The sequence below is a fragment of the Pseudophryne corroboree genome, chromosome 1, assembly GCF_028390025.1.
Source record: "Pseudophryne corroboree isolate aPseCor3 chromosome 1, aPseCor3.hap2, whole genome shotgun sequence".
NCBI classification, from domain to species: domain Eukaryota; kingdom Metazoa; phylum Chordata; class Amphibia; order Anura; family Myobatrachidae; genus Pseudophryne; species Pseudophryne corroboree.
The window spans coordinates 953617362-953629898 of NC_086444.1; the positions used below are offsets into that span (position 1 = coordinate 953617362).

The 12537-nt window shown below is 45.2% G+C and overlaps 1 protein-coding gene across 2 annotated transcripts in view; it reads right to left on the minus strand.

Moving 5' to 3' along the window:
• The window catches only part of KLHL2 (kelch like family member 2), a 312617-nt gene that overhangs the window by 75553 nt on the left and 224527 nt on the right, over positions 1-12537 (minus strand). For both annotated transcript variants that reach the window (XM_063920432.1, XM_063920431.1), the window contains one exon: positions 7828-7977. In XM_063920432.1, the coding sequence (XP_063776502.1) occupies positions 7828-7977 (150 nt within the window). The remainder of the gene's footprint in view (positions 1-7827; positions 7978-12537) is intronic.

The following is a 12537-nucleotide window of genomic DNA, read 5'->3' on the forward strand; positions in this document are numbered from 1 at the left end:
CCCACTGAAAATTTTTTGCGTGAAATCTGCCGAATGGAATCGCTTCGTAAGAAGCCACCATTTTTCCCAGGACCCTTGTGCAATGATGCACTGACACTTTTCCTGGTTTTAGGAGGTTCCTGACTAGCTCGGATAACTCCCTTGCTTTCTTCTCCGGGAGAAACACCCTTTTCTGGACTGTGTCCAGAATCATCCCTAGGAACAGCAAATTGTCGTCGGAAACAGCTGCGGTTTTGGAATATTTAGAATCCACCCATGCTGTCGTAGAACTACTTGAGATAGTGCTACTCCGACCTCCAACTGTTCTCTGGACCTTGCCCTTATCAGGATATCGTCCATTTTCTTTGAAGAAGAATCATCATTTCGGCCATTACCTTGGTAAAGACCCGGGGTGCCGTGGACAATCCAATCGGCATAGTCTGAAACTGATAGTGACAGTTCTGTACCACGAACCTGAGGTACCCTTGGTGAGAAGGGCAAATTGGGACATGGAGGAAGCATCCCTGATGTCCCGGGACACCATATAGTCCCCTTCTTCCTGGTTCGCTATCACTGCTCTGAGTGACTCCATCTTGATTTGAACCTTTGTATGTAAGTGTTCAAATATTTCAGATTTAGAATAGGTCTCACCGAGCCGTCTGGCTTCAGTACCACAATATAGTGTGGAATAATACCCCTTTCCTTGTTGTAGGAAGAGTACTTTGATTATCACCTGCTGGGAATACAGCTTGTGAATTGTTTCCAATACTGCCTCCCTGTCGGAGGGAGACGTTGGTAAAGCAGACTTCAGGAACCTGCGAGGGGGAGACGTCTCGAATTTCCAATCTGTACCCCTGGGATACTACTTGTAGGATCCAGGGGTCCTGTACGGCCCCAGCGTCATGCTGAGGACTTGGCAGAAGCGGTGGAGGGCTTCTGTTCCTGGGAATGGGCTGCCTGCTGCAGTCTTCTTCCCTTTCCTCTATCCCCGGGCAGATATGGCTGGCCTTTTGCCCGCTTGCCCTTATGGGGACGAAAGGACTGAGGCTGAAAAGACGGTGTCTTTTTCTGCTGAGATGTGACTTAGGGTAAAAAAGGTGGATTTTCCAGCTGTTGCCGTGGCCACCAGGTCCGATGGACCGACCCCAAATAACTCCTCCCCTTTATACGGCAATACTTCCATGTGCCGTTTGGAATCTGCATCACCTGACCACTGTCGTGTCCATAAACATCTTCTGGCAGATATGGACATCGCACTTACTCTTGATGCCAGAGTGCAAATATCTCTCTGTGCTCTATAGTCAATAAAATACTGTCCCTGTCAAGGGTATCAATATTTTCAGTCAGGGAATCCGACCAAGCCACCCCAGCGCTGCACATCCAGGCTGAGGCGATAGCTGGTCGCAGTATAACACCAGTATGTGTGTATATACTTTTTAGGATATTTTCCAGCCTCCTATCAGCTGGCTCCTTGAGGGCGGCCGTATCTGGAGACGGTAACGCCACTTGTTTTGATAAGCGTGTGAGCGCCTTATCCACCCTAAGGGGTGTTTCCCAACGCGCCCTAACTTCTGGCGGGAAAGGGTATACCGCCAATAATTTTCTATCGGGGGAAACCCACGCATCATCACACACTTCATTTAATTTATCTGATTCAGGAAAAACTACATGTAGTTTTTTCACACCCACATAATACCCTTTTTTTTTTTTTTTTTTGTGGTACTTGTAGTATCAGAAATATGTAACACCTCCTTCATTGCCCTTAACATGTAACGTGTGGCCCTAAAGGAAAATACGTTTGTTTCTTCACCATCGACACTGGAGTCAGTGTCCGTGTCTGTGTCTATGTCGACCGACTGAGGTAAATGGGCGTTTTAAAGCCCCTGACGGTGTTTGAGACGCCTGGACCGGTACTAATTGTTTGTCGGCCGTCTCATGTCGTCAACCGACCTTGAAGCGTGTTGACATTATCACGTAATTCCTTAAATAAGCCATCCATTCCGGTGTCGACTCCCTAGAGAGTGACATCACCATTACAGGCAATTGCTCCGCCTCCTCACCAACATCGTCCTCATACATGTCGACACACACGTACCGACACACAGCACACACACAGGGAATGCTCTGATAGAGGACAGGACCCCACTAGCCCTTTGGGGAGACAGAGGGAGAGTTTGCCAGCACACACCAAAACGCTATAATTATACAGGGACAACCTTTATATAAGTGTTTTCCCTTATAGCATCTTAATATATAATCATATCGCCAAATAAGTGCCCCCCCTCTCTGTTTTAACCCTGTTTCTGTAGTGCAGTGCAGGGGAGAGCCTGGGAGCCTTCCCACCAGCAGTTCTGTGAGGGAAAATGGCGCTGTGTGCTGAGGAGATAGGCCCCGCCCCCTATTCCCGGCGGGCTCTTCTCCCGGTTTTTCTGAGACCTGGCAGGGGTGAAATACATCCATATAGCCTCAGGGACTATATGTGATGTATTCTTTTTAGCCAGAAAAGGTATTAACATTGCTGCCCAGGGCGCCCCCCCCCCAGCGCCCTGCACCCTCAGTGACCGTTGGTGTGAAGTGTGCTGAGAGCAATGGCGCACAGCTGCAGTGCTGTGCGCTACCTCATGAAGACTGAAAAGCCTTCAGCCGCCGGTTTCTGGACCTCTTCTTACTTCGGCATCTGCAAGGGGGTCGGCGGCGCGGCTCCGGTGACCATCCAGGCTGTACCTGTGATCGTCCCTCTGGAGCTAATGTCCAGTAGCCTAAGAAGCCAATCCATCCTGCACGCAGGTGAGTTCACTTCTTCTCCCCTAAGTCCCTCGTTGCAGTGAGCCTGTTGCCAGCAGGACTCACTGAAAATAAGAAAACTATCAAAACTTTTACTCTAAGCAGCTCTTTAGGAGAGCCACCTAGATTGCACCCTTCTCGGCCGGGCACAAAAACCTAACTGAGGCTTGGAGGAGGGTCATAGGGGGAGGAGCCAGTGCACACCACCTGATCCTAAAGCTTTTACTTTTGTGCCCTGTCTCCTGCGGAGCCGCTATTCCCCATGGTCCTGACGGAGTCCCAGCATCCACTAGGACGTCAGAGAAATATAGTAAATACTTACATTGGGGAAAGTCATAATATATATATATATACCGTATATATATATATATAAACCTTTTTTTTTTTAAATAAAATTCAATAATATATACAGCTGTGTCCTTTCTCATCGTTGCTGCAATCACGTTAAACAGCACTTCTAGCCGGGCCTAGAGGGTCATTCTGACCCGATAGCTCGCTGCAGTTGTTCGCAGCACAGCGATCGAGTCGGAACTGCGCATGCCGGACGGCCGAAGGCCGTCGTTCTCTAGCGATCACCTCTGCCTGACTGACAGGCAGAGGCGGTCCCTCGGCGGGAGAGGGCGGCAAGGTGGCGTTTGGCATCCATTTTGGGGGTGCAATCCGGCCAACGCAGGCGTGGCTGGACCGTGCGGGGGGCGGGCCGCAGTGGCTGCGTTACATCACACGACGAGCAACTCCCGGTCAGCCGCAGGAGCTGCGCTGGCCAGGAGTTACTCAACAAGTACAAAAGCATCTTTTGTACTTGTGCGGGGGGGCGGACAGACATGGGGGGGCAGGCTGGCACTGTGCTGGGCGTCCCCCCGCATGTGTGGGAACATGATCGTAGCTGTACTAAATTTAGCACAGCTACGATCAACTTGGAATGACCGCCTTAGTCGTGAGAGTGTTTACTAGCGCTGGGCATCTTATTGTGCAGTTTCACCTGAAAATATGTCTTATTCGCATTGTTACGTTAATAAGACGCACAAGCAGCTTATGCCGATTACAGTGACATGTGGCATACCTATAGTCTGTGTGCAATCATGACTTTATCTTCATGCAAAATGCTACACTACAGTGTATTTTTTCTAGAAAACACTAACGTTTTTTCGTATGCAGATACAGCCACAAACGCACACAGACTATAGGCATGCCGCATATAATTTTAATCAGCAGAGTCTGCTTGCACCGTTCTGTGAATAAGACTCATTTTAAAGGAAAAAGTTTAATGACAAGACTTCCAGCGCGACAAAGTCACACCACGGCATGGGGTGGCTAGAAGGGCTGTTTAACATGCAAGGAGCTAGATATGAATGGACACATCTGTAGGGTGAAAAGGTCACCATGGTCAAAATGTCAAGTGTGGTATGGAAGGTAGATAGTAACTAGGTCGACCACTATTAGTCGACAGTAACAAGGTCGACAGGTCAAAAGGTCGACATTATTTAAATTTTTGTTGTTGTTGTTTTCTAGTTGGAGTGACCGGGAACCCCAATTAGTGCACCACTTCGCTCGCCAAGCTTCGGGCAAGGTGTCCCGCTTTGCTGGGTTTGTGTAAGAACCTCTATGATTTGATTTTATCATGTTTAATTTGATTTTATCCCCACTTTACAAAGTATTTTCCTTATGCCAACTGTATTGGTTGTTTTTGTAAATTTTTAATCTAATTCACTTGAAATCGTGTTGTGCAGTCATAATAACTTATGAATTGATAGGACCGTGGCTACTCACATAGATGACATAATTGAAGCATTAAATGCATTTTAGATACTTTCGGTTTTAACCTGCACAAGATAATTATTAATCTGTTAATGGATGCAATAAGGATCCAATAAACAAACACTTTTACACTAAAGGCCCACCATACACACTTGCCAATAAAATGAGCGACATCGCTCGTTTTTCCCCTTCCTGAGCGCCATTGCTCATTTTTATCGGCAAGTGTGTATGCCGCCAGTCACGATCGATGTGCGGCACTGCAGGTTGGCAACCATCGTCGCTGTCGGCAGTGCATGCAAGCTCGATCTGGATTGCATGCACGGCCGGCGGCTGCGTGACGTCACTGAGCGATATGAACGGTCATATCGCTCAGTGTGTACGGGCGGCCGCCGACCTCCCGGCCGGGGAAGGGAATCACTAGACAATGTCGCTCACAGAGCGACGTCGTGTAGTGTGTATGGACCTTTAGACTCATGTTCTGAATGGTGTTATTCAATGGTCTATGCAATAGTGTTTGGTTGTGTGCGTGTTCAGTCGCATTGATTCAAAACCAATAGACCTGCATGTTTAGCTGTATGTTCTGCAGTAGCCAGCACCAAGCTCAACCAGCAGGGGTAATTCCATATCAGGGGGACACGCTTCACGGGGGTACCTCGGCAAAACCATTAACCTGCCCCCAACTGACCAGCCCTTTAAAACTAGTTGTTTTAAAGTGTTTGGTTTTTTTTGGCTCATTCTCAACATTTCTTAATGCTACATTTCCTTGCCTATTCCAAAAAATCACCCTGCTCAATCTTCGTGCAGCATCTGATACATATGTTAGCTTGTTGTATGCAGAGATCTCACTTTCAACCAACACACCAATTTCCTATAAAAACACATTTCATATAACAAAGCATGTTAGGTGAAAATCCAATGTTGATACAATGTCCCACTACTACTAATTGCTGCTTTGTTACGGTTAGAAATTACTGTATACTGTATTTATTGAATAACTCCTGCACTCAATACTGAAAACACCTAATTGAGCTATTTACTATCTTTTTTTTGTAGGGGAGTTACATCTTGAAAACCCTGCTCCCTACATTACTAGATCAATGATTGTAGCGGCTCCCTGGATGCACAAAGAGGCTCCCTAGATGCACTTAAATATCTGCCACTCACTGGAGGTGCTGCTATTGTGATCAAACTATCTTCTATATACGTTTAGTGGGCTGTCAGCCACTGTATCGTACTTTGCAGATACTTGTATTGGCTGCTTCTGAGGCAGATTGGTCTGATGCGATACATTCAGGACAGATGAACAGCTTCACTTGGTTAATATAGTGCCACTATCTGTCATGTACTGGAAGCTTGGGCTTTGTAAAACAACGATTTCTAAGATGTGTATAACTATGTTCAATTATTCCATCCTTCACAATCCTCTAACGGAGACTACTGAAAATTATTTCTCAAGATTAAAGACATTCTACACTTCTATAAATGAAATACAGTTCAGTTTTGAAGGTCACTGGTTTTTTTATATTTTTATTTTTCTATAGGTCATTTTTATGACACTATTGATTGCTCCTTGGAGTCACATCTGAGCCAACAAAAGATATTGACTAAGTAGCTTTTTCATTTGTGTGCATACAATTCATTACGTTATTCTGGGGCAAGGCTTTTATTTGATTTTTGTTGTAACAATATATTTATTTCATATTATGATTACTAATTTTTATTAAACTTTTTTCTTCTGTAAGTTTAGAAATACATAGGTGTGGCTTTAAATATAATTTTGCAGTATTGCCTGTATCAATAAAAGCGCCTGCATTATCCTCTGTGGAGTTGTGAAGAAGGACATGGGGCCCATTCAAAATGGTCCTATGGGGCCCCTTTATTTCTAGATATGCCCCTGGGTGACAGCCCCAATACATAATTTCTTCAAAATATCTAGATAATTTGAGCAAGTGGGGTAAATGTAATAGCCTAAGGGAGGTTTCCAATTATTCCCGATCCGTTTCGTTGGGAGAAAATGGGCGGATATTGAAATAAATGACCGATGGTCATTATCATGGTATCCTATTACAAGCCGTTTTCATTGACCAAATACGGACCTGCGATCGCACAAAAACACATGGGATCTGGGGAAAAGGCCCCAATCCCATGTGTTTTCGCGGCTCCGGCAGACCGCTCATTGCGGATTATCCACTTATCTTCGGCAGCCGCTTATCGCGGATTATGCTTCGGGCGCCTGAGGATAGCCCCCCGGCGATATAAACCGCGGGTATTTGGATAACCCCCTTAGAGTTGCATGCAACCGGATTTTTCCATCAATTTAGCAGCTAGATTTAAAGCGTCAAAAAAGTTAGACAACAAAACCAGGATGGTTTAAATTTACAGATGTGTCCACTTACATCTAGCCTCCCTGTACATAAAACAGCCCTTCTAATCACGCCATGCCGTGATTTGGTAGTGCCAAGCAAATTTATTTGCAACTTTTTCCATTAAATTGCATCTTAGTCACAAAATGGTATGTATAGGACTCACAAGCAGCTATTGCTGATTAAAATAAAATGCAGCATGCCTATATTCTGTGTGTGTGACTGTGGCTGTATCTGCATATGAAATGCGATGTTACTGTGTTTTCCTAGAAATGTACCATTTCATATGCAGATACAGCCACAGATGCACACAGAATATACTGTAGGTATGCTGCATCTCATTTGAATCAGCAGAGTCTGCTTGTGCATCCTACTGGCATAGCGATGTGAATAAGACACTTTTTCAGCAAAATAAAGATTCCTTAGTGATGTCACAAGGGGGGTGCGGCCCGCAACCGGGTGTAACCCGCTGAGATGTGACACCAAAATGCCGGCTCCTGCTCAGTGACAGTCATCACTGTTACATCATGTGCAGCACTCGGCTCCTGTTACTGAGCAGGAGCCTGCACTGCAGAAACAGCACCCGCGGGAGGCAGCCTGCACCTCCCGAACCCTGCAAGTGAAGAAAAACGGAGGTCAGGATGTGAAGCCCTTCCCCCAATAAGCCACGCCCACTTCCCTATAGGCCACCCCCCCTTTCTGCCGGCGCTGAACCGGGCGCACACAAAGTAAGTGACGCTTCCGACACCATGGAGTTGCACAGGACCTCTCAGCTCACTCACACCAGGCATCTCCTGCTACCTGGCATATTAAGGCAAGATGTATGAGAAGAACACATCTGTTGCTGCTAAATCACAGAAAATTTGCAGATGCCTGCAACTCTCTGGCGATTATATTTAGTCTACCCCATTCACTGTATGTTGTCATGGTCTACAAATCCTACCTTGGGAAGACTGACCGGTGTCCGCTGCCTCGTTCGTGCACTTTTAATCAATGTCCGCTGGTCTCCTGGAAGCAAGTGGTACTTCATGGCTTCAATGAGGTAATCCTTACAGGCACTGCTGTTCTTCACTAGCGTCTCCTCTTCAACTCTCTTCAGGAAATGATATAAAAACAACCAATATATTACTGTGGGAGCTACTTTCCTGCTATCAATTCTGTGAAAAATGCATGGTTTCTGTTTAGAGAGCGTTGAGGTGCTCCCTGGTGTCTGTAAGCAGTCAGTTACACCTGATGTCTCATACTCCACTATATGCTACTGGTGATGGTTATAAAGGTCCTGCTTACAAACTTACCATCTATAGGGTAATAGGTATTTGATTCATGAGGATATAATACAACGGTCATTCTATTCAGTCATAAAATGCACTTAATTTCTATACATAATAATCTTGTCATTCTGTCCAGATTGGTAAATAAAGCTGGTCACACAATAAAAGTTTGTCTGCACAGAAGTAGGATCAAATTACAAAAGGGCGTTTTACCAGGGGTTTGAATACCAATGGGATCCACTGCGGCAGGTTAATACCAAGAACCACATTATTTCCGAAAGGTCTAAAGTGAACCTGCCGTCGATCCCTCTCGTTTTTTAACACAGATCTCGTTACAAAACTGGGGCAGTTTTCTAGATCACTAGGATCCGTGCATCCTTTTCTTTCATTTCTTTTTTGTGCAATGAACGCATGGCTAATTTCTTCTAAGAAATTTGGAGACCACATATTTTTGCAGGCCTGATAAAGCTTGGGAATCCAGCCTAGGATGGTTTAGTATATGACAGTGGACCCCACGCTGCCTGATTCACTAGTGCTGAAAATGGAAATTTGGGGGGGAACCCTGTCCGCCTGATTTTTCCATTATAAGCCAAAGGCTTAGGGGGATATTCAATTAGAGGTAAACAACACTTTTTTCCGATGTTTCACAGATATTTTTTTTAAAGTTTTCATATTACAGGCTCTCCAATTTGGATCACCCGTAAAAAAAAATAGCTTTCCTCCCGAAAACACACAGGTTCAGTGAAACCTGTGTTTTTGGTAGAAACAGCACAGTTTCGCATGAAAACGGGGCGGTTTCTGGGTATTTGGTTTTGCCTTCCTGAGGCAGGTGAAACAAAATCCCTGATAAGTCGCGTCTCACGCTGGGGTTACCACGGTTAATTGGATATCTCCCTTAGTGCTGGTTACAATTTTAGTGGGAGCCCAAGGTATCTTATTATTTTTTAACTAGTAGATAAGTCTACTATTTACAAAAACACAAATCTCAGAGGCTACTTAATGTTCTGGGCGGTTTTAAACACCGTTGTTTGGTAAATCTAGCGGTTTCTGTTTTTTTTTAAAGTGTGCTTTAAAAGCATTTTGGGCTTTCTTTTTCTCAAAGTGAGAAATACAAATAGAAAGGGCCCGATTCACTACCATGTGCAAATGTGAGAACGCACACACTGCTTGATTATCAGCAGACTGCACATGCGCTGTGAACGCATTGCACGTGCGTAAAGAGCAAATTGCGATTGCTCTGCGCTTGCAGCCTACGTGAAAAGCGATTGCAATTTGATAGGCAGGAAGTGACCGTTTGTGGGTGGTAAAATGTCATTTGTAGGGAGTGGTTAGGAAAACGTAGGCGTGCCATGGCCATTTTCGGGGAGTGTATCTGATGTCATCTGCGACCTCTGCAATGGCAAACATGGTGCCCATGCAACTGCAATTGCATTATTCTGAGTAGGCATAATAGTTGGTCTCCACATGGGTCGAAGGCACTCTGTTTTTGCGTATTAATTGTTATTTTGCTTATGCATACGCATATTTGCGATCTCATCGGTGGGCGTCTTTTACCCTTTCTGGGTGGCTCTTCACTTGCAATTTTGAGCAGTAGCAGTTTTGTGAAAATCGCTATCTCAGCCTCAATAGCGATCCATAGTGAATTCGGCCCAAAGACTCAATCTGCACAGTTTAGGAGGAAAGGTTTGGTTATCTTCCACCCTTTTTAGAAGAGCAAAATTACAACAACATTATAATTAAAGCCATATTGATGAAAATATCCATCGATCTGCCAGAAGTCAAGACAAATATATATTTTTTCCAACTTAAAACAAAGTTGTTATTCCTTGAGAAAAACTTTGGCTAGCACCGCACAAGCATTTGGGAATGTCACTTGTTTTCCAGCCAATGAAGCGTGGTTTTCAGAACCTTGGTTGATAAACATTTACACACAATTTTAAATACCATGCTTCAATGACTAGAGGACGCCTTTCAGTCGCAAATGAGTCAAGTAACAAGGGCATAAAGAAAACAACGTTTGGATCACTATGCCGTTTCTCTGTGGTCTAGGAGGTCAAGACCATATTTGAGAGCAGTTGTTATATATAATTCAGGATGCATCACAGGGGTTATCATTATGCTGCCAAGTACTATAGTACACACACAAAGAAATTTGTCTAGCAAAATGAAAAGTTATACATCATAAATTACAAAACTAGCCTATTCCGCCTTATGCAGAAGCTATTATTCAGAAAATGTGTGTATATATATATATATATATATATATATATATATACATACCGTATATATATATACATACCGTATATACTCGAGTATAAGTCGACCCGAATATAAGCCGAGGCACCTAATTTTACCACAAAAACCTGGGAAAACTTATTGACTCGAGTATAAGCCTAGGGTGGGAAATGCAGCTCTAGCCGTACACAGCCCTCAGTGCCAGATATGCCCTCATACTGCCAGATATGCCCCCACAGTGCCAGATATGCCCTCATACTGCCAGATATGCCCCCATACTGCCAGATATGCCCCCACAGTGCCAGATATGCCCTCATACTGCCAGATATGCCCCCACAGTGCCAGATATGCCCTCATACTGCCAGATATGCCCCACAGTGCCTGATGTGCCAGATATGCCCTCATGCTGCCAAATATGCCCCACAGTGCCAGATGTGCAAGATATGCCCTCATGCTGCTACCAGATATGCCCCTCATGCTGCTGCCAGATATGCCCCTCATGCTGCTGACAGATATGCCCCTCATGCTGCTGACAGATATGCCCCTCATGCTGCTGACAGATATGCCCCCTCCCCAAGTGCCAAATATGCTCCCTCAGTGCTGTTACTTACCCCTCCTCCATCGATCCTGCGCTGTCTTCTGAAGGAGGGACACGGAGCGCACAGCGCGCGCCTCTCCTGTGTCCCTCCTGCATCTCCGGCGGGTCTATTAAAGGAAGTGCCGGTTCGTGATCAGAGGTCACGAACGGGTACTTCCTTTAATAGACCCGCCGCTGCCGCCGGAGATGCAGGAGGGACACAGGAGAGCCGCGCGCTGTGCCCTCCGTGTCCCTCCTTCACACTGCACTCCCTGTCAGTGCACTGACTCGAGTATAAGCCGAGGTATATACGGTATACACACACACACACACACACACACACACACACACATATATACATACATACACACACAGTATATATTGTATTTATTAACAGATATGCAAACCTTTTGCAAGTACAAACAATATGTTACCATTTGTGTGTGTTTTATTCTTATTGCAGATAGCTACCGTATGCAAACCAAACCGTATTTTCTGTGATCATCAGTTTGGCATGGAACATATTTTTTAGTAATACATCCTGACAGCATACTAGTAGCTGTCATGATAATGCCCTAATGTACTGTACCTAAAATCACACCTTAGTCACAGGAATGAGCCGGACACCTTATACATGTAAATAGGAAAACCTTTTGCCCTCACTTGACACACCGAGAAATCTTGCTGAAATGTTTGTTTACTGCAGTAATAAAGAGATGGAACACAAGAACGCTGTACAAAGTGTGGGGGCGTATTGTGCTTTCATGTACCATAGACTGCAGAGGAAACTTTCTATTCTCTTCTATAAGCACTAAGGCAAGCTTATTTCCAAAACTTACACAATGTAAGCACTTTACTGTGTCATGCAGTACAGGATTTAATTATATAGTACGGCATGATTACTGCAAAGCGGAGTATACAATCTTTTCACAAATTTAAAACAAACATGCCATGTAAAGCACAATAAAGATAAAATAAATAGAATTATTATTAATAAGAATACAAATGATAACAATAAAAAATATTAGTTGGTTTTTAACTTTTGGAAGTTTCAACATCTGACAGGTGTGATTCTGGATCACAAAACTTTTTTGGAAACTGCCCTGAAATAGTATATACATATATCTCCTATATAATAGCCCAGATCTGTGACACTGTGCCTGGGCCTCTAACGCTGGGCGGAGTCACAGAGCTGGGTGGAGTCACAGAGCTGGGCGGAGTCAGCAGCATCTGCAGGGAGACACACCATGCCCTGGGCCAGCGCCAAAGTCAGGTAAAAGATGCCCCCTGACATTAACTACAGTATGGGGGGGTGGCCATGGCCACCAGTAGCATCACACACAGCTCCAGCCAGCAGCAGCAGCATCAGGGAGGGGAACACAGGCTATGCGGAGGGGACTTGCTTGAACCGGCAGGACTCCCGCCGCACCTCTCCTGGCTACACACCGTCCTTACACCCACACCCCACGCTGAGGACCCCTCCCTTATGCACCCCCCAACTCACCCCCTGCCGCATCCAGCCAGTGGGGGGTCGCGCAGGGCGGCCGCCGGGGACGGAACACGGAGCACA